General features: G+C 48.6%; 1 protein-coding gene across 3 annotated transcripts in view; it reads left to right on the top strand.

Annotated features, from left to right (window-relative positions):
- The window catches only part of CDK5RAP1 (CDK5 regulatory subunit associated protein 1), a 36,563-nt gene extending 10,984 nt beyond the window's left edge, over positions 1-25,579 (top strand). For all 3 annotated transcript variants that reach the window (XM_062202342.1, XM_062202341.1, XM_062202340.1), the window contains exons 6-14: positions 104-314; positions 863-983; positions 7,949-8,179; positions 9,830-9,927; positions 10,573-10,628; positions 13,244-13,374; positions 14,800-14,949; positions 18,133-18,273; positions 25,316-25,579. In XM_062202342.1, coding sequence (XP_062058326.1) covers positions 104-314; positions 863-983; positions 7,949-8,179; positions 9,830-9,927; positions 10,573-10,628; positions 13,244-13,374; positions 14,800-14,949; positions 18,133-18,273; positions 25,316-25,396 — 1,220 coding nt within the window. In that variant the 3' untranslated portion in view covers positions 25,397-25,579. The remainder of the gene's footprint in view (positions 1-103; positions 315-862; positions 984-7,948; positions 8,180-9,829; positions 9,928-10,572; positions 10,629-13,243; positions 13,375-14,799; positions 14,950-18,132; positions 18,274-25,315) is intronic.
- Positions 25,580-26,412: the final 833 nt, after the last annotated feature.

Genomic DNA, 26,412 nt, shown 5'->3' with positions numbered 1-26,412 from the left:
CTCTGAGCAAGTGCCCAGGTCCCTAATCCAAGCTAAAACACTGTGCTGAGAAGAGGCCATGAAAGCAGGTGTGTTTGAACACATGCTTGTTCTTCTGCTCCAGGCTGCATGGCCGAGAGGCTGAAGGAGGAGATCCTCAACAGGGAGAAGATGGTGGATCTTTTGGCTGGGCCAGACGCCTATCGGGATCTTCCCCGCCTGCTGGCGGTCACTGAGTCTGGCCAGCAGGCTGCCAATGTGCTACTGTCTTTAGATGAGACCTATGCCGATGTCATGCCAGTCCAGGCGAGCCCTGGTGCCACTTCTGCCTTTGTGTGAGTAACTGCCCGAGAGATGGGGTGCGAGCCTCTCATTCTCAGTTGTAAAATAACATTGATTTCCTTACTTTTTAAAAAACATATATTTATTTATTTGAAATACAGAGGACAGAGAAGGAGAGACAGAGAGCATCCATCTGCTGATTCCATCCCTAAATGACCACGATGGCCAGGGCTGGGTCAGGCCAAACCCACGTGGGTTCAGGGGCCCAAGCGCTTGGACCATCCTCTGCTGCTTTCCCAGGCCATTGACAGAGCTGGATTGGAAGTGGAGCAGCTGGGACTTGAACTAGCACCTATATGGGATGCTGGTGCTGCAGCTAACAGCTTAATCCACCGTGCCTCAGTGCTGGCCTTTAGATACTAATTTTTAAAGATAAAAAAATGTTTCCCTTAGTGTTTTGTGGATCTTAGGTTGGTCCATTGTGAGCCTAGAAGCAGGAGGATTCAGAGCCAAAGGATAAACACAAGGCAGCTGTGACCTGCCCTGAGTTGTGGCAGGACACCCTGCTCCTGTTACTGAGTTCTTGTATTTTCTTCCGCAGGTCAATCATGCGAGGCTGTGACAACATGTGCAGCTACTGCATTGTTCCTTTCACACGTGGCCGGGAAAGGAGTCGACCTGTTGCCTCCATTCTAGAGGAAGTGAGGCAGCTTTCGGGGCAGGTACAAAGTTCTCCAGGCTTTCCCTCTGTGAGCATGTTTGTGGGAGGCTGAGGATAGCCTTTGTAGTTTGCAGTCCATGTTGTCCGTGTAGTTGTACACATTCATAATGATGCATGTTCAGAAAGAAATACCTGGGTGTATATCTTTGGTTCTAGAAATTATGGGCAGATCCACTGTGAAGTTTGTTTAGGGGGCGGTATAGTGAGATGGAGAGAGATGAATGTAGAATCAGGTGATTTAATGTGAATTCTGTCTCCATTTTTCTGTGGCTCATTGTGTAGGCATTAGTTGTCTGTGAAATAGTTTTCCCATTTATAGAAAGAGAATAAATAAAGCCTTCCTTGTAGGGCTATTGGAAAGATTGAAGAGATTTAAAATTTTTATTGTTTGATTTTATTTGAAAGGCAGAGAGACAGGACAGATCTTCCATCTGCTGGTTCACTCCCGAGATCCTCACAAAAACTAGAACTGAGCTGGGCTGAAGCCAGGAGCCAGGAATGTCATCTGGGTCTCCCACGTGGGTGACAAGGTCCCAAGTACTTGAGCAGCACCTGCTACCTTCTAGAGTGTGCATTAGCAGGAGAATGGAACTTGGAAGCAGACTTGAGACTTGAACCCAGGCACTGTGGTATGGGATACTGGTGTCCCAAGTAATGTCTTAACCATTGCACCCACCAAATGCCCACCCCCAGGAAATATTTTTTAAAATGTTTGTTTATTTGAAAGACAAAGTGACCGAGGGAGAGAGAGAAAGGGAGAGATGTCTTCCATTACTGGTTTACTCCCTAAATGGCTGCAACAACCATGTCTGGGACAGGTCAAAGCTGGGAGCCAGAAACTCCATCCTGGTCTCCCACATGGGTGACGGGGACCCAGATACTTGGACCATATTCTGCTGCCTTCCCAGCAGGTGTATTAGCTTGATGTTGAATTGGAAGTGGAGAAGCTGGGACTTGAACTAGCACTCAGATATGGGATGCCAGTGTTGCAAGTGTCAGTTTAACCTGCTGTGCTACCGCACCAGTCCCTTGAGGAAAAGTTTGTTTTTTAATTAATTAATTAATTAATTTGAAACATGGACTGAGAGAGAGAGAGATATATCTTCCATCTGCTGGTACACTTCTCAAATGGCCACAGTGGCCAAAGCTGGGCTGATCTGAAGCCAGGAGCTTCTTCCTGGGTGCAGGGGCCCAAGGACCTGGGCCATCTTCCACTGCTTTCCCAGGCCATAGCAGAGAGCTGGATCGGAAGTGGATCAGCCGGGACTAGAACCAGCGCCCATATGGGACGCCAGTACTGCAGATGGTTGCTTTACCCACTATGCCACAGCGCCAGCCCCAAGGAATAGTTTTTAAAATAACTTGTGTGTAGTGAATTTTTAGGGAATCATGTATTAGTCTGTCTGTAGTTTCTTGGGAAACCTCCCAAATCAAGTTCATTTTTTCCGTGAGCCGGTTGGCTAGTTGAGGGTCAGGGAATAGATGAGGGGAGTGAATTGGATCAGAAGCCAGATGGGAGAGATTTGCTTCTCTTTCTCCTGTTGGGAGCTGGTGCCTCCGTCTTTGAAGAGGCCTCTCCCCCGCCCCTGCCTGAATCTTCTAGCCCCGCTAGAAGTGGGTGGGAATACGGTGCTGTTCTTCCAGGGGGATCTCCTGTTTCCTTACGTGTCGGACTTCAGAACCAGGGGGGTAGGCTGAGCTGGCTGCTGCTCTGGTTCTACGTCAGCAGCTTCCCTTTGTCGTCATATTCTACCAGTGTGTCTTCGTTCCTATCCCCAGGGGATCAGTCCTAACCCCTGACTTGATCCTTGGCTGCTCACTGGCCTGTGACATACTCTTCATACCTCATTTTCCCAAGTGTTTCCTGGTTTGTCCTCTCCCCGTCAGCTAACCACAGTAGTAAAACTCATCCCTTGACATTCTGTTTGAATAGACTGAGATGGTGACAGAAACTCCCTTGCCTTTTCAATAACATTAGTTCTTAGCAAGATTAACAAAAATGACTAAATACCATCTCATCCCAGGCCATTCATACTCAGATTTCCTCAGTTGTCCCATAAATCTTTCTGCATTTAGATTTTTTTTTTTTTTTAAATTTTTGACAGGCAGAGTGGACAGTGAGAGAGAGACAGAGAGAAAGGTCTTCCTTTTGCTGTTGGTTCACCCTCCAATGGCCGCCGCGGTAGGCGCGCTGCGGCCGGTGCACCGCGCTTATCCAATGGCAGGAGCCAGGTGCTTCTCCTGGTCTCCCATGGGGTGCAGGACCCAAGCACTTGGGCCATCCTCCACTGCACTCCCGGGCCACAGCAGAGAGCTGGCCTGGAAGAGGGGCAACCGGGACAGGATCGGTGCCCCGACTGGGACTAGAACCCGGTGTGCCGGTGCCACAAGGCGGAAGATTAGCCTAGTGAGCCGCGGCGCCGGCCTAGATTTTTTTTTTTTTGACAGGCAGAGTGGACCGTGAGAGAGAGACAGAGAGAAAGGTCTTCCTTTACCGTTGGTTCACCCTCCAATGGCCGCTGCGGCCGGTGCATCGCGCTGATCTGAAGCCAGGAGCCAGGTGCTTCTCCTGGTCTCCCATGCGGGTGCAGGGCCCAAGGACTTGGGCCATCCTCCACTGCACTCCCGGGCCATAGCAGAGAGCTGGCCTGGAAGAGGGGCAACCAGGATAGAATCTGGTGCCGCAACCGGGACTAGAACCTGGTGTGCCGGCGCCATAAGGCGGAGGAGGATTAGCCTGTTGAGCCGCGGCGCCAGCCTGGGCCATTCCAAAGCCAGGATCCAGGAGCTCTCAGGGTCTCCCAGGGGTTAGCAGGAGCCCAAGTACAAGTACTTGGGCCATCTTACACTCCTTTCTACTAGCAGGAGCTGGATGGGAAGCAGAGCAGCAAGTACTTGAACCAGTACTCTAATATGGGATGCTGGCATTGCAGGCAGTGGCTTAACCTGTTGTATTACAATACCAGTCCCTGCAGTTTTTTTTTTAATTTAAAAAAAAAGTTGTTATTACCACAGTCAAGCAAAATGTTATCTATTTTTCCTATTTGCATAGCTGATAACTTTAGATTTTATACCCAGTTCACTCATTCTGAGTATGCAATTTATTCTTCCTGAAAGTACCTAGGACAGCAAAAAACCAAAATGCATACCATTATATAAAGAAAGTGCAAAGTTAAAAAGGAAAATATGTGTGCAATAACCTTATTCCCTTCCTACCCCCCAATTAAAGGCATACAATGGCACTTCACTCCTGCGTGATCTAGATTGTCTTCAGAAAGTATTAAAATGGAATACACTTTAAAAAAGGACTTTTAATAGATGTCCAAAAAAGCTCCTTAGTGTTTGAAAATAAATGCTTAAACAAAGGACAATTTTATATCAGTTAAGTTTGAAGAGTCCTGTACTGCAGCATTCTGTAAAGTAAACAAGACAGAAAGCTGGTACAGGGTTTATTGACAAAGGCAGAAGTTCTTTAGGCAGGTAAGTAAGGAGGCCGTGGTTCTTTTTCAAGCATCTTCACGGCCGTTTCTTAGGTTGGCAAAACATACTGTGGAGGTGCCTCAAAGGCAGGGTGCACAGCAGTCTCCGGCACATTTCTGTTGTTGATTCATTTATCGCAGTTCCAAACACAGTAGATTAGATAAACCTTAAAAGTGATGAACAGGCCAGTGCTGAGGCTCACTAGGCTAATCCTCTGCCTGCGGCGCCAGCACTCCAGGTTCTAGTCCCTGTTGGGGCGCTGGGCGCTGGATTCTGTTCCGGTTGCTCCTCTTCCAGTCCAGCTCTGCTGTGGCCCGGGAGTGCAGTGGTGGATGGCCCAGGTGCTTGGGCGCTGCACCCATATGGGAGACCAGAGGAAGCACCTGGCTCCTGACTTTGGATCAGCCAGCGCCATAGCAGCCATTTGGGGGGGTGAACCAATGGCAAAGGAAGACCTTTCTCTCTCTCTCTCTCACTGTCCACTCTGCCTGTCAAAAAAAAAAAAAAAAAAAAAAGTAAGGATGGAAGACTTTGGTCTTAGGGAAAAAGGAGAGAGCCAGGAACCAGGAATTCATTCTGGGTCTCCCATGCGGGTGACAGTCACCCCGCTACTGGAGCCATTGCCTGCTGCTCTCCACGGTGTGCATTAGCAGGAAGCTGGAATGGGAAGCAGTCACGACTCAAACCTAGACACTCTGATATGGGGTGTGGGCATTCCCACTGGCGTCTTAACTGCTGGGCCAAACACCTGCCATGGGCCACAGTAGACACTTTTGTATGCATCCAAGAATAAGGATGTTTCCTGGGGCTGGCGCTGTGGCACAGTGGGTTAAAGCCCCAGCCTGCAGCTCCAGCATCCCACATGGGGGTCGGTTTGAGTCCTGGTTGTTCCACTTCTGATCTAGCTCTCTGCTGTGGCCTGGGAAAGCAGTAGAAGATGGCCCAGGTGCTTAGGCCCCTGTACCCGCATGGGAGACCCAGAAGAGGCTCCTGGCTCCTGGCCATGGAGCTCAGGCCATTGTGGCCATTTGGAGAGTGAACCAGCAGATGGAAGACTTCTTTCTCGCTCTGCCTCTCTGTAACTCTGTCTTTCAAATAAATAATTCTTTAAAAAAAAAAGGATGTTTCCCTTCATGACCATAATACATATAATACATTTATCACACCTAAGAAAATTAATAATCAATACCTAATTCACATTGTGTAACCAGAATTTCTCAATTGTTCAATATCATTTATCACTGTTTTATTTTCATACCAAAATCCAGTCAAGCTTTGTGCAGTTGCATTTGGTTATATCTTCAATCTTTTTTTTTTTTTTCTTTTAAAGATTTATTTATGTATTTGAAAGGTAGAGCTACAGAGAGGTAGATGCAGAGAGAGATCTTCCATCTGCTGGTTCATTCCACAAAGGTCTCAATGGCCAGAGCTGGGCTGATCCGAAGCCAGGAGCTAGGAGCTTCTGCTTGGTCTCCATGTGGTCGCGGGGGACCAAGAACTCGGGCCATCTTCCACTGCTTTCCCAGGCCGTTGCAGAGAGCTGGATCAGAAGTGGTGCAGCCGGAACCGCACTGGCAGCTGGAACTGGTGCCCATATGGGAAGCACTGCAGGCAGTGGCTTTACTCGCTGTGCCACAGTGTTGACTCCTTCAGTCTGTCTTTTTAAAAAATATTTATTTATTCATTTATTTGAAAGGCAGAGCTAGAGAGGCGGAGGCAGAAAGAGAGAAAGGTCTTCCACCCTCTGGTTCATTCCCCAATTAGCTGCATCGGCCAGAGCTGGGCTGATCTGAAGCCAGGAGCTTCTTCCGGGTCTCCCATGTGGGTGCAGGGGCCCACGAATTTGGGCCATCTTCTACTGCTTTCCCAGGCCACAGCAGAGAGCTGGATTGGAAGAGGAGCAGCTGGATATCAAACTGGCACCCACATGCAATGCTGGTACTGCAGGCAGTGACTTTGCCAGCTATACCACAGCGCCGGCCCCTGTATCTGTCTTGAACAACCCCTTCACTTTTTTGTTTGCTTTAACGATTCATTAGCACTTTGAATAAATCAGATTTGAGTCTGGATTTGTGTGATTGCTTTTTTGTGTTGTTTAATGTATTCCCCTGAGTTCTAGTAATGAGGGGTATAAAAATGAGATTTAACTTAACTATTTTTGGTGATAATATTTCGCCTGTCAGAATGTATCATAAATTAACCATTATTATTGAACACTGAATTTGTTTTCTAGTCTATATAATATTTTGAGGATGATTTTTTTTCCTTTTATGGTAAAAAGCATGTAGTTCGAATTAGCTGGACTCAGTTAAGATGGTCTTAATTTTGTTTGCAACATCCCAAGCACCATCATCAGGAGCTGGTCAAACACAGGCCTTCTCGCCATCAGCCTGATCGGGGTGTTGACCCTGAGCACAGGGTATCACAGGGTTTCTTCACAGCCTGTTTGATCTGCTGCGTGTTGGCCCCGATGTCCACAGTGAACAGAGTGTGTTGTTTTTTCCTGTCTTCCTGGGAGACTCAATAGTCAGGGTGACTTTGCTTATGGCAAGCTGGTTTCTCCCAGGTCTGCTCTTGCAAGGGTATTTGGGCTGTCTCTGGAGCTGGAGTGTCCATTGGAAGGAAGGTGACATGTAGATATTTTTTAAAGATTTATTTATTTGGGGGCCAGTGCTGTGGCATAGCAGGTAAAGCCACCACTTGCAGTGCCAGCATCCCATATGGGCACCAGTTTGAGTCCTGGCTGCTCCACTTCTGATCCACTCTCTGTTAATGCACCTGGGAAAGCAGCAGAAGATGGTCCAGGTGCTTGGGCCACTGCACTCACAAGGGAGACCTGGAGGAAGCTCCTGGGCTCCCGATTTTGGACTAGCTCAGCTCCGGCCCTTGTGGCCATTTGGGGAGTGAACCAGTAGATGGAAGGTCTCTCTCTGTGTGTCTCTTCCTCTATGTGTGTGTGTGTGTGTGTGTAACTCTGCCTTTCAAATAAATAAGTAGATCTTAAAAATAAAAACGATTTATTTATTTGAAAAGCAGAGCAATGGAGAGGGGGGAGAGAGAGAGAGAGAGAGAGAGAGAGAGAGAGAGAGAGAGAGAAAAGAAAGAAAGAAAGAAAGAAAAAAAGAAAGAAAGAAAGAATCTACCATCCATTTGTTCATTCAACAAATGACCTGCTAGCTAGAGTTAGGCCAGGCCAAAGTTGGGATCTTGGAACTCCATCGGGGTTTCCCACAGGGTGACAGGGGCCCAAGTACTTGGCTCATCAACCACTACCTTCCAAAGTGCAGAAGCTGGAAGCTGGATTGGAAGCATGGAGTAGCTGGGACTCAGACCATGATACTCCAGTATGGGATGCAGGCATCTCAAGCAGTGGCTCAAACTGCTGTACCCTGATACTCACCTCTCAGCTAATTTTTAATTAGTCATTTGGCATGAAGCCACTCAACAAGTTTTTAACTTTCTTTCAATGTGTTTTCCCTTTTTCAGGGGCTGAAAGAAGTGACACTGCTTGGTCAGAATGTTAATAGTTTCCGAGACAATTCAGAGATCCAGTTCAACAATGCAGTGCCTACCAACCTCAGCCGTGGCTTCACCACCAACTATAAAACCAAGCAGGGGGGCCTTCGTTTTGCCCATCTCCTGGATCAGGTCTCCAGGATAGACCCTGAAATGAGGATTCGATTCACCTCTCCACACCCCAAGGATTTTCCTGATGAGGTGAGTGAGAGAAATATCGTAAGTTGGATGGGCCCCAGTAGGGCTACAGCAGAGACCTTGAGTCTGGCATGAGAGATCCTGTGGTGTTTTGCTGGCTCACCCTCTGGATCTGGTCACTGTTCGGAGGGATTTCATTTTCATCATGGTGGGGTGGAGACAGAACTGATACTGAATGGGACTCCTGGTGGGACCATGAGGAGGGCTCTGCAGAGAGAGCTTTTATTACAAGATGGACTGTAGTGATGGTGGTGGTGGCAGTCATGGTGGTGTGGGGAGACAGTGTGATGTGAGGGACAGCACACTATAACTTCAGACAAATCTGAGTTCAAGTCCTGGGTTTTCCTACTTTTCCAGTAGTTGTGTGACCTTTTCAACTTGTCACCTTCATCTGCAAGGTGGGGTTAATGCCTCCTGCTTAAGTTGTGTAATGGGTAAAAACGTCATAAGCGTTCACCGTGTGTAGTGTTGAGTAGGTAGCCCACACACAATTCCTTTCTTTGGGAAGTTATTTGTTAGGGTGAAATGTCTATCTTTTGGCCCCCATTGCCAACCTCTAACTGAGTTACAAAAATTTTTATTTACTTTTTTAAGATTTATTTATTTGAAAGGCAAAGTGACACATAGGGAGAGACAGAGAGAAAGAGATATCTTCCGTCTGCTGGTTCACTCCCCAAATGGCTGTAACAGCTGTTTCTGGTCCAGGCCGAAGCTAGGAGCCTGGAACTTCATCCAGGTCTCCCACATGGGTGGCAGAGGTCAGGTACTTGGGCCATCTTCCAATGCCTTCCCAGATGCATTAGCATGGAGCTGGATTGGAAGCAGAGCACCAGGACTCAAACTGGCATTCTAGTATGGGATGCTGACATCACAAGTGGGAGTTTAACCTGCTCTACAGAAACACTGGTCCCTCTTCATGTGTTCTTGATACAAATCCTTTGTAACATGTTTTCAGATATTTTCTCCTAGTTTTCATTTCTTGATTTTTTTTTTTTTAAGAGTTTATGTATTTATTTGAGGGGTAGAGTTACAGAGAAAGAGAAAGATCTTCCATCTGATGGTTCACTCTCCAATGACCACAATGGCCAGAGCAGGGCAGATCTGAAACCAGGAGCCAGGAGCTTCTTTTGGGTCTCCCATGTAGGTGCAGAGGCCCAAGCATTTGAGCCATCTGCTGCTGCTTTCCCAGGCCAGAGCAGAGAGCTGGATCGGAAGTGGAGCAACTGGTATACAAACTGGCCCTCATATGGGATGCTGGTGCTGCAGGCAGAGGCTTACCCATAGCACCAGCCCCAGTGGTGTCTTTTAAAGGTAGCGTGTTTCCTCTGAGCTAGGTCAGAAATTCTATTTTTTCCTTACTTGCCTACTGATCCTTGTGTCAGCACCACCTATAAACACCCCTGTGACTTAAATCTGACCTCTTCCTGGTTCTTCCCTCCAACTTTCTGAAAGTAGAGATGCCGTTAGTTGACATCTTTGGGGCAGATGGAAGGTAGCCTCAGCCAAAATGAGGGATTTGGGTAACTTAGTGTTTATTCTGATGAACCTTTTAATTATTTGAAGTCGACCTTGTAGGAGAAACAATGAGAGTAGAATTCTTTTCTGTAAGATTGGTGAGACTTAGGTGACTTGTAATGTGTTCTATTTAATCAGGTCCTGCAGCTGATTCGTGAGAGAGACAACATTTGTAAACAGATCCACCTGCCGGCCCAGAGTGGAAGCAGCCGTGTATTGGAGGCCATGCGGAGGGGGTCAGTCTTGCTTTGGGGGGACATCCCACATTCTTCACGTTTCCTCAGTGACCCAGCAGTGTGCTGCTGAGAGGGTAGCACAGTGTATGGCACACGGTGGCTCATCAGTAACTGTGACTGTAAGAGCAGACATAAGGACAATGGAACTTGTTTGTGTCACTCCTCAACGGGGAGCAATCTGGCCCTGCACACTAAGACTAAGGACTGGGTCACTCATTTTCCTGCACTGTGTGGCAACCCTGAGATTTTATTCCTTTGACTTTAACAGTAAAGTCTGATAGGTGTTGGAAATTAGAGCCCTGTTCCCAAGTATTGGCAAGATAAGGTGAGGAGAGAATAGAGCAAGACAAATAGTCAAGCAGAGAACTAGTGCTTTGCCTTGTTTTCCGTGGTAGCAAAGGGTGGAAGAGAAACTTCCATGTTCAATCTGTCTTGACTTAATAAATAAAAGGCTATTTAGAGTAGCCATGTCCTTGAATAGAGATTTGTAGGCTGTAGTTTAGAGAGTTTGGATGAAAGGGGCTCTTTTGGATTTGACCGTGTGGATGAGAAGTGGTTACATGCAGGAATTCACGGAATTCTATTTTTATAGCATTCCTTTAAAGAAGATGATTTGATCCCAGTCTCCTCTGTTGTTTATTGCAGATACTCTCGAGAAGCTTATGTGGAGTTAGTTCACCATATCAGAGAGTCCATTCCAGGTATGGTCTGCGGAGCACCTTACTCTCCTGTGTCCCACGGTCTCCTGGGACACGTTCAGGCTGACCTCCAAGCCTCCGGCAGTTCCCTGTGACACTGTTTGATGCTTCTGCTCCTCTTCATTTCTCTCTCTGTTGTCCTTCACTTTCTTTCTGGTTTTTTTTTTTTTGTTGTTGTTGTTGTTGTCTTTGTCCTGCTAGATCAGCTTATGACCTCAAGGCTAAAGACATTTCTTTTTCTTTTTTTTAATAGCGTATTTTTTTCTCTTTTCTTGTCTTGTCTTGTCTTTTCTGACAGGCAGAGTTAGACAGTGAGAGAGAGAGACAGAGAGAAAGGTCTTCCTTCCGTTGGTTCACTCCCCAAGTGGCTGCAGTGGCCAGTGCTGCGCTGATCCAAAGCCAGGAGCCAGGTGCTTCCTCCCGGTCTCCCATGTGGCGCAAGGCCCAAGCACTTGGGCCATCCTCCACTGCACTCCCGGGCCACAGCAGAGAGCTGGACTGGAAGAGGAGCAACCGGGACTAGAACCTGGGGTGCCGGTGCCGCAGGCAGAGGATTAGCCTAGTGAGCCGCGGCGCTCTCCTAAATAGTGGTTTTTTTTTTTTTTTTTTTTTTTTTTTTTAAGATTTATTTATTTGAGAGGCAGAATTACAGACAAAGAGAGGAGAGACAGAGAGAGAGATCTTCCATCCGCTGGTTCATTCCCCAAATGGTTGCAACAGCTGGAGCTGGGCCGATTTGAAACCAGGAGCCAGGAGCTTCTTCTGGGTCTCCTATGTGGGTGCAGGGGCCCAAGCACTTGGACCATCTTCTACTGCTTTCCCAGGCCATTATCAGGGAGCTGGGAGGGAAGTGGAGCAGCTGGGACTTGAACCAATGCCTATATGGTATGCCAGCATTGCAGATGGAGGCTTAACCCACTAAGCCACAGCACAGGCCCTGAGATTTCTTCTTTCAAAAATTTATTTATTTATTTGTAGAAAAAATATTTATTTATTTAATTGAATGGCAGAGTTACAGAGAGGCAGAGGCAGAGAAATCCTCCATCTGCTGGTTCACTCTCCAAATGACTGCAAGGGCCAGAGCTTGGCTGATCTGTATCTAGGAGCCAGGAGCTTCCTCCAGGTCTCCCGTGTGGGTGCAGGGGCCCAAGCACTTGGGCCATCCTCTGCTACTTTTCCAGGCACATCAACAGGGAGCTGGATCAGAAGTGGAGCAGCTAAGACTCGAATCAGTACCCATATTGGATGCTGTTGCCACAGGCGGGAGATTCCTTTTTTTTTGGGGGGGAGGATGAAAGAAAGCTTTGTTGCTAACAGTAAACTCGGAGGATACAGTCTTAAAATTGGGAGGTGTAAAGAAAGCAATGGCATCAACAACTCTTTTAATAATTTCAATGTGAAATGTTGATGCCCTCTTATCAATGACTTGCCAATTTTTTTTTTTTTTTTTTTTTTTTGACAGGCAGAGTGGATAGTGAAAGAGAGAGACAGAGAGAAAGGTCTTCCTTTTTGCCGTTGGTTCACCCTCCAATGACCGCTGCGGCCGGCGCATCTCGCTGATCCGAAGCCAGGAGCCAGGCGCTTCTCCTGGTCTCCCATGCGGGTGCAGGGCCCAAGCACTTGGGCCATCCTCCACTGCCTTCCCAGGCCATAGCAGAGAGCTGGCCTGGAAGAGGGGCAACCGGGACAGAATCCGGCGCCCCAACCGGGACTAGAACCCGGTGTGCCGGCGCCGCAAGGCGGAGGATTAGCCTGTTAAGCCACGGCGCCAGCCAACATCTTTAAATATATATATTTTTTCTAATTAGCGTTGTAGCAACGTAGTGTAAATTTTAGAAATAATAGTTTCTTTCTGTTATCTTAACACTTACTCTGTTTTTGCTTTCCTGATAATAAGATTACTCTAGTCTTTCGGTTTAGATTTGGTTGAGAGCGTCTGCATTTCCCCCCAGATTTCTTTTCTTTTCTTTTCTTTTTTTTTTTATTTTTTGACAGGCAGAGTGGACAGTGAGAGAGAGACAGAGAGAAAGGTCTTCCTTTGCCGTTGGTTCACCCTACAATGGCTGCCACAGCCGGTGCGCTGTGGCCGGCGCACTGCGCTGTTCCGAAGGCAGGAGCCAGGTGCTTCTCCTGGTCTTCCATGGGGTGCAGGGCCCAAGCACTTGGACCATCCTCCACTGCACTCCCGGGCCATAGCAGAGAGCTGGCCTGGAAGAGGGGCAGCTGGGACAGAATCCGGTGCCCCGACCGGGACTAGAACCCAGGGTGCCGGCGCCGCTAGGCGGAGGATTAGCCTGTTGAGCCACGCTGCCAGCCCCCCCAGATTTCTAATTGTTGTCAGTAGTAAAAACAGGCCCACTTTGAAGGCGTGAGCGCCTGCTGTGTCTCTCAGTCCAGCATTTGAAGTGAAAATGCCTTTTAAATGCTGAGAACACTGTGGCAGAGCAGCCAGCTGTGGCACAGAGCGCTGGGAGCAAGCAGCCCCTCCCCTCTTGTGTGGTAGTGACTGTTTTGCTTTACCTGCACGGAGCTGAGTAGCGCAGTAAGGACCTTGCCATTGCTGTGCCTCCCTCCGTAAAGGGAAGCCGCAGCCGCCTGTCCTTTGTTGTGTGTCACAGGTGTGAGCCTCAGCAGCGACTTCATTGCTGGCTTTTGTGGGGAGACCGAGGAAGACCACCTGCAGACAGTGTCTTTGCTTCGGGAAGTGCAGTACAACATAGGCTTCCTCTTTGCCTACAGCATGAGGCAGGTGAGCCCTGGGACGTGGAAGGACTGATGTCATTCCTGACCTGCTTGGGGTGACTGCAGACCACGGGGCAGAAAAAGAGGGTAGCAGCAAGGCAGTCTTGGGAAAGCTCAGAAGCTTACCATTCACTTCTTTTTTGTTGTAAGATTACTTACTTATTTGAAAGGCAGAGCTATAGAGAAAGAGAGACAGAAGACAGAGAGAAGTGGGGATAACATTAGTACCAACCTCATAGGTTGTTTTGAGGATTAGATTTTATACACACAAACACACACATACACATCCATGTAGCACTGACACTGGTGCCTCATATATAGTAAGTGCACATTAAAGGTAACTTGTTAATTACACCACAGAGTGGAGGGGCCGGCCCTGTGGTGTAGCAGGTCAAGCTGCTGCCTGTAGTGCCTTCATCTCATGTGAGCGCCGGTTTGAGTCCCAGCTGTTGCACTTCCTATCCAACTCTCTGCTGTGACCTGGGAAGGCAGTAGAAGATGGCCCAAGTCCTTGGGCCCCTGCAGCTGTGTGGGAGACCCAGAAGAAGCTCCTGGCTCCTGGCTTCAGATCAGCACAGCTCCCGCCATTGCAGCCACCTGGGGAGTGAACCAGCGGGTGGAAGACCTCTGCCTTTCTCTCTCTGTAACTCTGCCTTTCAAATAAATAAATAAATCTTAAAAAAAAAAAAAAAGTCTGTAGTTTTAAAAAAAAGAGTTACAGAGAGGGAGAATCAGAGAGATCTTTCTTCTGCTGGTTCATTCCTCAAATAGCTGCAGCAGCCATTGATGGGCCAGGCTGAAGCCAGGGGCCTGGAATTCCATCTGGATCTCCCTTGTGGGGACAGGGGCCTAAGGACTTGGGCCGTTTTCTGTTGCTTTCTCAGGCACATTGGCAGGGAGCTGGATTGGAGGCAGAGCAGCTGGACTTGAACCAGCGCCCATATTGGATGCTGGTGTTGCGGGCAGAGGCTTAGCCTGCTGTGCCATGCTAGCTCCTCAGTTAACATTTTTTAGAGAACAGTATGTAAAGAGCTGTAATTCCTGTTCGTTGCTGCATAACATTCCATTATGAAGATAAACCACAAATTGTTTCACATTACATTTAGGCTGCATTGTACCTCGTGTTTTTATAAGCAATGCTGATGAGTAACCTAACATGAATCACTTACTACGTTGCTTAGGATAAATATCAAGAGTAATTTCGAGTCTGATTTTCATGTGCTAAATTTAGAATTTAGCCCTAGCAAGAATGTGCCTCCATTACTTTCTCTCTTGGAATGCTCCCAGAGCCAGAGAACTTTCTTGGTTCTGGCTTGAGGTTTTGTACATGTGCCAATAACGTGCAGGGAGAATGAACATGTTCCCTTCTTGTGTCTTGAGAATGGATCTCATAAGATCTTGTTGACCTCCATCTTTCTTTTTCTCTTAATAGAAGACACGAGCCTATCATAGGCTGAAGGATGATGTTCCAGAAGAAGTAAAATTAAGGCGTTTAGAGGAACTAATCACTGTCTTCCGAGAAGAAGCCACAAAAGTCAACAAGAGCTCTGTGGGTCGTACCGAGCTGGTCCTGGTAGAGGGGGTGAGCACAAATGTATATGTATATATTTTGTCTTTTTTTTTTTTTCAAAGTTTTATTTATTTATTTGAGAGGTAGAGTTATAGACAGGGAGAGGGAGAGACAAAGAGAAAGGTCTTCCATGTGCTGGTTCACTCCCCAAATTGCTGCAATGGCCAGAACTGGGCTGATCTGAAGCCAGGAGCCAGGAGTTCCTTCAGGGTCTCCCATGTGGGTGCAGGAGCCCAAACACTGGGGCCATCATCTGATGCTTTTCCAGGTCATAGCAGAGAGCTGGATTGGAAGCAGGGCAGCCAGGAGTAGAACCAGCGCCCATATGGGAAGCCCATCTGAAGCCAGGAGCCAGGGGCTTCTTCCATGTCTCTCACACAGGTGCAGGGGCCTAAGGACTTGGGCCATCTTCTATTGCTTTCTCAGGCCATAGCAGAGAGCTGGATTGGAAGTGGAGCAGCCGGAACTTGAACCAGTGCCCATTTGGGATGCCAGCATTGCAGGCAGTGGCTTTACCCTCTACGCCACAGCGCTGGCCCCTTTTTTTTTTTTTTTTTTTTAAATTTTTAAAGGAAGAGTTATGGAGAATGGAGATACTGAAAGAGAAGTAGAGGAGCCGGTACTTGAACCAGTGCCCATATCTGTTTGCTGGCATCTTTAACAGTGTCTTAATCTGCTGTGTCAGGGTGCTTGCCCTTCTTTCAGCTCTTGAAAAATGCTGGCCTCCATAGCTGCTGATAAGAAATCCTCTCATTGGAATTTTTTAGTTGACTTCTTGCTGTTTTCAAGATTTTTTTCTGTTTAATGTTCAGAATTTTGGCTGTGATGTGCCTTGGTGTGCATTTCCTCCGTTAGGAGTTTATGTCTTTTGCCAGATTTGAGAAATGTTCAGGCACAGTTTTTTTAATCCTTTGTCAGCATCCCCTCTCTTTCCTCCTCTTCTGAGATGATGGTGACAGGTTGGGTGCTTTGTTACTGTTTCACAGGTGCCCCGGGCTCTGTTCAGTCTTTATTTATTTATAGATTGTATTCTCCATATTGTTTGGATCAGTAATTTTTGTTGTTGGCTGATCTTTTTTTTCAGCCTTTTGTTTGTTTTATGTGTAATGTCCATGGTTTTTAGCTGTTGGTAGGAGCATTGGGGACAAGTTTGTCTACTCCATCTTTCTGGAAGCAGTATTTTTATATATTGTTAGAATCAACTTGACTGCTTTTTTTCAGTCTTTTTTGTTGTACTTTCTTAGAAATGTGCGTCTCAGGAAGTTTGGGGTTCCTGCAGGCCCGTGTGATCAAGTCCAGGAACCTAGCCATCAGAGCTGGGATGGGTGGATGGGTTAAAGGCTGAGGCTGGGAACTCACCTTTTGTGCAGTGCTGTTTTGCAGCCAGTGGAGAGGAGGAGGGGAGATGTGGCCCCTTCTGTAGCTCTTCCCAAGTCCTGATTTGGAAGGAGAGTCCTGTTCCTTGCCTCAGGATATGCAGCATCAAAGTAACCAACTCTCTGGTGTTTGTATGTTAGGGCTGTAGTAGTAACAGGAATTTGCTCAAGCCATTCAGACTAAGCCAAAAAAAGAATTTCTGTTTTATACAAGGCTTCAGTGGTGTCCTAGGACCCAAGGGTAGGAATACAGTTAAGGGTCTGGAAAGGACTGCCCCCAGCCTGGTATGCCCTTGGGACCCAGACTCCCTTGTCTCCCCCCAGACCAGCTTTTCTTGCTGCTTCATCTGTGTGGGAGGGTACAGCAGTCCTGTAGTTACAGTGTTCAGCTATTCCCAACCAAAACTGTGTTTCTCAGCGCCAATTCAGATTCCCTGGAGAGAACCTGATCAGCTCAGCCTGTATCAGGGAATCCCTCTGTCCTCTAGTCAGCCTTGGCCGGAGGGAAGTACTTGGGCCATGCTCTAGTGATTTCCCAAGTGCATTAGCAGGTTGCTGGATCGGAAATGGAGCAGCTGGGACTTGAACCGGCACCCATCTGGGTTAATCCACTACACCACAATGCCAGCCCCTGGTTTCTTTACTTATATCTTCTACTCCTTTTCTTACTGGGTTCTTGTTTTCCTTGGAAAGTTTGTTTCATGTTTGAGCCTCCTTGTAATAGCTGGCTTAATGTCTGGGTATGCTAATGCCTTTATTGCTATCCCTTTTTGGTCTGTTTCTGTATTTAGTAACTTTCCATCCGATGCTGAACAGTGTAATGGGCATTTTTGAGTGTTTGGATTCTGTTACTGGGCTGAGTATCTGGAGGAACCCGTGAGGACTGTCTGTCTGTGGGTCAGATGTGTGGCAGTTCCCCTGTCACTCTCTGCCTGACTGTGGAGTTTTACACATGCAGGACAGTACTCAGCATAGACTCAGGGAACCCTACATGTATTTCTAGAGCTCTTTTTCTGCTTATCTCGCTCTCTAGAGTTTGCTCCATAATTTCTAGCTCTATCAGCTCCCTGCAGTCTGACTCTTCTCTCGTTGCAGAGAGCTCCCTGCTCTGCTGGAGCGTTCCCTGTCTGCCGGGGCTCCTGGTGGGAAGCAAAGGTGCTGGGAAGGCTTGCTCGTTGGTTTCCTCCTCTCACTTCAGTCTTACACAATCTGTTGTCTCAAATCTGAAAAGCAGTTTGATACATTCTGCCCAATTTCCTGGTTTTTTAAGCCTGGGGGGTAAATTTCATTCTGTCGCTTCCTCATAGCTGAAAGAGAAAAACGCCCAGAATAGCCTAAAAGTTAACTTTGCGAAAGTGGTTTTAGTATCTGCCTGGCCCCATGTTGTGATGGAGACTCTGGCTTCAGGTCTGCCTATTCAAGACATGAAGGTAACAGAGGCAGGACAACCCCACGACATTCCTGGGAGACTACTACGAGATGGTGTGCTGTGGAAGTTGGTTTGCCAGCCATATCTCCTGCAAATCCCCGACTGCTGGCTGTTGGAGGTTCTTTCCAGCAGAGAGCAGTTCTGCAGAGACTCACCAATTGATGGCTTCATTACAGTGCAGTCAGCAGGACTTGCTGAGAGGTTCTGTTGTGTGCTGTGCACTGCCCTTGTGGGTGAAGCAGCTGTGAACGCTGGAGCTGCAGTGACTCTTGGTGAGGGAGTGCTGTGTGGCTAAGACCCTTGGCGATCTGAGACAGAAGGAAGGCACTTTTCCTGCCTCCGGGAAGTGATGACTGATGGATTCGAAACTCTTCCCTCTTCTTCCTGCAGCTCAGTAAACGCTCTGCCAGTGACCTGTGCGGCCGGAACGATGGGAACCTGAAAGTGATCTTCCCTGACGTGGACATGGAGGATGTCGCTAGCCCTGGGCTCAGGGTCAGAGCCCAGCCTGGGGATTATGTGCTGGTGAAGGTAAGGTGTCCTCTTGGGCTTTTGGCTGGCACTCTGAAATAAGTGTTGCTTTGGATAATTTGGGGGAATAATGTTTTTTCCTAAAATAATCTTTTAGTAAAATAAAAATCTGAACTTGCCCCAGGAATCCCAACTTCCTGTGCCCTGGCTTCCTGGGTCTTTCCCTGGACTGGCAGGGCCAGGTGCATGGCCGAGGGATTCCCTTGCCTTCCTTCCCTTCTTTGACTGGGGGTAGCCCACTTTTCTTTCATCCTTCCTTCCTCTCTTCTGCTGCACTGCCACAGGTCTGCCATTGCCAAGACAGCTCTCCCTCTGGTTCTCAAGTCCACTCGGCCCCAGAACCAGAGGCTGCAGGACAGGTACTGGGCTGGGCCTGAGCACAGGTGCTTCTCCAGGCCGAGCTCTGGAGCATCCCCAGAAGGGGGAGATGCAGGGGGAGCTTCTCTTCTGGAGGCTGGGCGTGGTGTGTGTCCTCTCAGTCCTGTCGTGCCTTCCCCTTCCCTGCTTTTGGCCTTGCTCTGGCCTCCGTCCCGGGTCACGGAGCCATGGCCTGCAGCTTGCGGTTATGGGGGCTCATTCCTCTGGCATGTCACTTCTGTGAACTTGCCTGGAGACCGCACCCCACCCAGGTACTCTCTTCTGTGGGAACTGTCCTCTGTGTTCTGTGCATCAAGCAGAAGCTTCCAGTACTGCCAGTTTGCTAGTTGGAGACTTTGATCCCATTCCCTCTGCCCGTGTCTTGACAGGGGATTGTCTTATTAGGTGCGATCTAGGAATTCCCAAGGGAGTGGTCCCTGCCAGCCAGCAGTGGGCTCATCAGTCCTTCAGAGGTTTCTCCATTTGTTTGTTCATCCTGTGCCCCCACCTCTCCCCTCAACTCCCCTCTCCTCCCATCCCCATCTTTTCTTTCTTTTTTTGGGCACTACCTTGTTTTGGCTTCTAGTGTAAGTTTGCTTCTCTCAGTTTTAATTGCTTTTTATATTTCTTTCTACTCTTGTAGCTATAGGTTACTTGAAAAAGTGGGCTGGGATGTAGTGTGAGTGTGGTCTTCATTTATAAAATGGAGGACTTCCACTTGGCCAGAAAGATAGAAAGGTGACACTGTGTTACTCAAGATGCTCCATTCCCGAGTGACTTCAGCCCCTCAGGGAGGCTTGGGGGAGGATGGAAAGGAAGAAGCTGTGGTGCCAGGGCTCTGTTGCTCTTTCTCTCTGCTGTTTTCATGTTTTCTCCACCCAGAGCCTTTGGGCTCTGGTAGGCCCACACCCTCAGCTCTGGGCCTCAGCTCTGGCCCTGGTGACCTGGTGACTGCATCTGCAATCCGGCAGCCAGGCACTGTTGGGAGCAAGGCCTGCCGTTGCTCTGTGTTACGTGGGTTGGATTAGATGGTGGGGACAGAAAAGTCCAACACGGTGGCTTTAGTGAGGTGGAGCTTTGTTTCTGTGGAGGATCTGGGCATAGAAGTTCGTGGAGTGGTGGTTGCGTTGGCCCTGCAGTCAGCTGGCTCCTCTGTTGGCTCTGCCATAGGCCTTCGTTTCTGAGGGCTCCTCATGATTCACAGTGGCTAGTCAAGCGCTAGGCAACATGTCCGTGCTTTGAGAAGAAGAGGGGAGAAGCGTGGTGAAGGGCCTGCCCTCCTCTGCTTGTGCTGAGTGCTGGACCTCACAAGACTGTGATAAATGGGGTTGCTTGTGCATGACTGTTTGCCCAACTGAAAAGTGCCACTTTGGGAGTCAGCATTGTGGTACAGGGAGTTCAGCCTCCACCTGCAGCATTGCCATCCTGTATGGGCACCGGTTCAAGTCCCAGCTGCTCCACTTCCAATCCAGTTCCCTGCTGATACGCCTGGGAAAGCATCAGAGGATGGCTCAAGTACTTGGGCCCCTGCACCTACGTGGGAAACTCAGATGAAGGTCCTAGCTTTGTCCTGGCCCAGCCCCAGCTGTTGCTGCCATCTGGGAGTGAAACAGCAGATAGAAGATCTCTCTGTGTGTATGTCTATTTCTGTCTCTTTGCAACTCTGCCTTTCAAACAAATACGATAATAAATCTTTAAAAACACAAACTGCAACTTTATCACCGAGGAAGAAGAGAAGAGATGTTGGGAGATGTGGTTTCTGCCACACGAACCAACTGTACTTGTTTCAAGTTTATGACCATAAAGTTCAAAGGGATGCTCAGACATTCTGATTCATCTAAATTTTCCCAGTAAATTGACTTTCCCACTCTATTTAATCTCCACTCATGTATAATCCCTTGTCTTTGACGTCTTTGCCTCATATTTCTATTTTTTTTAAATTTCTTTTATTTATTTGAAGGACAGAGTTACAGGGAGAGGGAGAGAAATAGAAAGAGGTCTTCTATCAGCTGGTTCATTCCCCAAATGGCTACAACAGCCAGGGTTGGGCCAGGCTGAAGCCAGGAGATGGGAGCTTCATCCGTGTCTCCCACGTGGTGCAGGCGCCCAAGGACCTGAGCCATCTGCTTCTGCTTTCCCAGTTGCATTAACAGGGAGCTGGATTGGAAATGGTGTAGCTTGGACTCAAACAGGGACCCATATAGGATGCCAGCGCTGCAGGTAGCAGCTTTACACAGTTACACCAGAACTCTGGTCCCTACCTCATTTTTTTTTTTTTTTTTAAGATTTATTTATTTATTTGAAAGGCACAGTTACAGTGAGAGAGAGAAAGAGAGGAGAAAGATCTTCCATCCACTGGTTCCCTCCCTAAATGGCTGCAAAGACCAGGGCTGGGCCAGACCTAAGCCAGGGGCCAGGAGCTGCTTCCAGGTCTCTCATGCAGATACAGGGGCCCAAGCACTTGAGAGAGCTGGATCAGAAGTGGTCAGCCAGGACTCGAACCAGTGCCCTTATGGGATGTCGGCATGTGCCGCAGCACCAGCCCCAACCTGCCTCATATTTTATAGGGAAAATAGATGCACTTGGATGAAACCTCAGGGTTTCCACCTGGCCCCTCACATCAGTGCCTGCACATGCTCTCTGTTCAGGAACTGTGTCGGCGGTGTCTGTATCCTCCAGTGCCAGTGCTGTTCCCTGTGCCCTCACAGCCCTTCCCGTCCTCTCAAGAGATTTGCATTTGTCTCCTTCCCCTCTTGCGTCTTAGAAGAAATGTCTCCCACTTTCCCCCAATTTTCTTCCTTTCAAGCCTTCCCCATCTTGGGAAATGGCACCACTTAGTTGCTCAAGCCCCAGAGGAATCATCCCAGGTGCTCGCTCCTGTCCTCTGCCATCAGCAGTCTGTCTCGGCCTGGCCTGTAGAGTGTGTCTCAGACCTGCCCCTTCCGTTCTGTCTCAGCCACCGTTGTTTCTTGCCTGGCAGGTTGCTTCAGCCTCCTCTATGGTCTTTGGCCTCTCCTTCCTGCCTGCCTTCCTTCCTTCCTCATTCTCTCCTTCCCTCCCTCCCTTCCTGTCATATTTTAAAATTTATTTTATTTATTTGAAAGGCAGTTACAGAGAGAGAGAGAGACAGAGGTCTCCTATCTGCTGGTTCACTCCCCTAATGGCTGCAATTGAGCCAGGCTAAAGCTAGGAGCCAGGAGGTTCTTCTGGGTCTTCCACATAGGTGCAGGTGCAGGTTCTTCTAGGTCTCCCATGTAGCACTTAGGCCATCATTTGCTGCTTTCTCAGGTGCATTAGCAGGGAGCTGGATCAGAAGTGGTGCAGCTGGGACTTGAACTGGTGCCCATATAGGATGCTGGCCCTACAGGCAGTGGCTTAACTCGCTATGCCACAACACTGGCTCTGGTTTCTGTAATTTTTTTTTTTTTTTAAATTTTTTTGACAGGCAGAGTGGACAAAGAGAGAGAGACAGAGAGAAAGGTGTTCCTTTTACCATTGGTTCACCCTCCAATGGCCTCTGCGGCTGGCATGCTGAGTCGATCCAAAGCCAGGAGCCAGGTGCTTCTCCTGGTCTCCCATGTGGGTGCAGGGCCCAAGGACTTGGGCCATCCTCCACTGCCTTCCCGGGCCACAGCAGAGAGCTGGATTGGAAGAGGAGCAACCGGGACAGAATCCGGCGCCCTGACCGGGACTAGAACCCGGGGTGCCGGCACTGCAGGCGGAGGATTAGCCTATTGAGCCGTGGCCCGGCCGGTTTCTGTATTTTTTAAGTGAGTTGTTATATTGACATTTATGATCAATGCAGAAAATGTGAGTTCCGGGGCCAGTGCTGTGGCATAGTGGGTAAAGCCGCCGCCTGCAGTGCTGGCATTCCATATGGGTGCCGATTTGAGTCCTGGCTGCTCTACTTACAATCCTGCTCTCTACTATGGCCTGAGATTGCAATGGAAGATGGTCCAAGTCCTTGGGCCCTTGCACCCGCGTGGGAAAACCAGAGGAAGCTGCTAGCTCCTGGTTTCAGATCGGCTCAGCTCTTGTTGTTATGGCCAGTTGGGGAGTGAACCATTGGATGGAAGACCTCTCCTTCTCTCTATAACTCTGACTTTCAAATAAATAAATAATTTATTTTTTAAGAAAATGTGGGTTACCTGAGAAATCACAGAGTGATCCTACAGCAGTCACTCAGATGAAGGGATAGAACAGAACAGCTTCAGGACCCCCGAAGTCCTTTTGTGTGCCCACTTGCTCCCCTTCCCTGTTTCAGGGTTAACAACTACTGGCTTCTACCACAGAGTTTAGTTTTGCCTGTTTTTTTTTTTTTTTTTTTTTTTTTTAACCTGCTGCGTGCAATTATATGTGTTTACGACACATATAATATAATCTGATGAGTGTTGCTTGCTGTAAGATGGGATCATGCAGTAGTATGTGGTTGGGTGCTGCCTTCCTGCAACTCTGTTGTGTGGCTCCTCCGTGATTGTGTTTATCCATAGTATAGGAGAGTACCACGATTCATTCGTCACACTGTTCCTGGCCATTTGGTTGCCCAGGCTGGCACTGTTACAGGTGATACTGCTCTGGGCATTCCTGTGTGTGTTCAGGTGCACATGTATATTCATTTCTCTTGAGTCTGTGGCTTGGACTGCCAGGTTACAGGGTGTGTGAAATAGAAAAGCCCAAGTGATTCTCTCATTGCCCACTCTTACCAGCAGTGCTTAAGGATCCACAGAAGTTTCAGATTCTTTTTTTTTTTTTTTTAATATTTATTTATTTGAAAGAGTTACACAGAGAGAGAAGGAGAGGCAGAGAGAGAGAGAAAGAGGTCTTCCATTTGCTGGTTCACTCCCCAAGTAGCCACAATGGCCAGAGCTTAGCTGATCCAAAGCCAGGAGTCAGGAGCCAGGAGCTGTTTCCAGGTCTGCCACGTGGGTACAGGGACCCAAGCACTTGGACCATCTTCCAGTACTTTCCCAGGCCATAGCAGAGAGCTGGATCGGAAGTGATACAACCGGGACTCGAACCAGAGCACATATGGGATGCTGGCACTGCAGGCGGCGGCTCTATCTACTATGCCACAGCGCCGGCCCTAGAAGTTTCAGATTCTCTGCTTTCATTCCTGGTCCCTGTAGTCTGTCTGTCCCACAGCAGTCATTGTGCCCCCCACTTCCCTTTTTTTTCTTTTTAAGAAGAAAGACTTAGGTTTCTTTTCTTTTTAAGATTGATTTATTTATCAGAGTTACAGAAAGGCAGAGGCAGAGTGAGAGAATCTTCTTTTCACTCCCCAAATGGTTGCGACAGCTGGAGCTGGGCCAATCTGGAGCCAGGAGCTTCTTCTGGGTCTCCTACATGGGTGCAGGGGCCCAAGGACTTGGGCCATCTTCTGCTGCAGTCCCAGGAGAGAGCTGGATGAGAAGTAGAGCAGCTGGGTCTTCATCGGCGCCCATATGGGATGCTGGCACTGCAGGTGGTAGCTTTACCTGCTGTGCCACAGGTCTGGCCCTTCTTCTTCTTCCTTTTTTTTTTTTTTTTTTAAGGATTTATATTTATTTGAAAGACAAAGTTATATATAGAGAGATCTTTCATCTGCTGGTTCATTCCCCAGATGGCTACCATGGGTGGAGCTGGGCCGATGTGAAGCCAGGAGCCAGGAGCTTCTTCCCAGTCTCCCACATGTGTACAGGGGCCCAAGAATTATTAGCAGAGAGCTGGATCGGAAGTAGAGCCAACAGGACTCGAACTGCAGGTTGGAGCTTTAACCCATTGCACCACAGTGCCAGCTCCCACTGTGCTCTTTCTCAATCAGGTTGTTCGCGCCTGTGCCCCGACCTTTCTCATTGTCCCCAGCATGTGCTGCAGGGAGCGCTCGCTGTCTGTGATCGGCCCCAGCCGCTACCCAGCCTCATGACCCTGCTCCTCTTTGGGCCTCCAGGCTGTGACCTGTTCTCAGGGACTGTGTGCTTGTTGTTCTGGCTTGGGAGGCTCCTAGGCTGTGCCCGGCTGCTCTCTCCCTCAGAGGTACCTTTCCAGGCCAGTGTAGCTCTGAGGCAGCGTCCCTGGCTGATTGGCATCACTGTGTGCCATATTAACCCATTCATCTCTATGAGACTTCCCAGCCTGACGTCATCTCTTCTTGTTTTATATTTATTTATTATGTCTTATGCTGAAGGCTCCTTTGAGGACAGGGTAACTAGATCTGTTTTATTCATCTCCGCATCTCCATATCTCAAGTAGTTTCTGTATGTAACAAGCACTCTAAATATTACAGGTGCGCTGGCTTGTTTTCATGGTCAGAAATGGGACCTCCGGTAACTTTGGGGTCATATCCTTTTAACTCAGAGAGGGGAGAGAAACTTTCTTGCCAGAGCTTGGCTGTAAGTATCCTAAGGGGGATCTGACTGAACCTGCCTGGATCATGGCTCGCCCTTGGGTTGGGCAGGCAGGGGCTGTGATGGGCAGGTCACATCTGAGCCTCAGGATTGGAGCAGGGCAGGCGGCATCTCCCGAGCACAAAGGAGAAGTGGCTGTTCGGGACTGGCCTAATTTGGGCTCCTTAGCTCATGCATTGTTCTCCCATTGGGTGTCTTCCTCCCAGGACTGGGGCGCCCAGGAACCATGCAGTTCTTGGCTCCTCCTCTACAGTCTGGTACAGCCCTGGTTTCCTTACCTGCTCTGACTGGCTTTCTTTCAGATCACTTCCGCCAGCTCTCAGACACTGAAGGGCCACGGTCTCTGCAGGACCACGCTGAAGGACTCCTCGGCACAACGCTGACCACATGGGTGCCGCCGGGGTGAGCAGTCCTTCCCGACAGGCAGGGAGCCGTGACTGTCTCTGACCAGGGAGGTAACGGCCTGGGGGACACGCTGTGAGTGCTAGAGCACCTTATGTCGCGTGGAAAATGCATCTCCTGCTATGTGAACAGCTTTCCCAGTCATTAAATTCACCTAAGTGGAAACGCTCCTTCGTCTCTGCTTTCACTTCATTGTTGCCTTGGGCACTATTTCTTGGGTTTCTCAGCGCCGTCTCTGTTGCAGACACTGCTCACCTGTCTGCTCTTCTCTCCTGGATCCCAGGAGGCAGACACTGAGGCGGGAAAGGTGTGGAGAGCCCTTTGCTCAGGAAAAAAACTGCTCTGCATTTTGCTAATATTTTCATTTGATGTGCTGACTCAGCTGCCCATCACCTCATTTTATTCTGTATATTTTGCAAAAGGATTTCCTCTTGTCCAGCCTGTTGGTTCACTCTCTGCCTTTGGATCTGGGAGAACCTGGTACCTTAGAAAGTGTTGTTGTCCACTGCTCTGTCCGCCCACTGTCTGCCACAGTTATTTTATTCTGTAGGCATCGTGGGAAAAAAACCCAAGAGATGACAGCACGGGATATTTAGAGCCAGGGCACTCTCAAGTCCCTGCTCCGTTGCTTAAAAGCTATGTGAACTTCAGTAGTTGCTTTATTCTCAGTGCCTCATGTAGGACATGGCAGTGTTTTTTTAAAAATTGCTCTTGCTTTACTTTTTTAAAAAGATTTATTTATTTGAAAGACAGTTACAGAGAGAGGTAGAACCAGAGTGAGAGAGAGAGGGAGAGGGAGGGAGGGAGGGAGAGAGGTCTTCGATCTGCTGGTTCACTCCCTAGATGGCCTGCAATGGCCTGAGCTGTGCCGATCCAAAGCCAGGAGCCAGGTGCTTCTTCCTGGTCTCCCATGTGGATGCAGGGGCCCAAGGACCTGGACCATCCCCAGCTGCCCTCTCAGGCCATAGCAGAGAGCTGGATTGGAAGAGGAGCAGCC

Source organism: Lepus europaeus, chromosome 10 (genome assembly GCF_033115175.1).
Source record: "Lepus europaeus isolate LE1 chromosome 10, mLepTim1.pri, whole genome shotgun sequence".
Taxonomy (NCBI): domain Eukaryota; kingdom Metazoa; phylum Chordata; class Mammalia; order Lagomorpha; family Leporidae; genus Lepus; species Lepus europaeus.
This window is presented reverse-complemented; position numbering and strand designations above follow the sequence as displayed.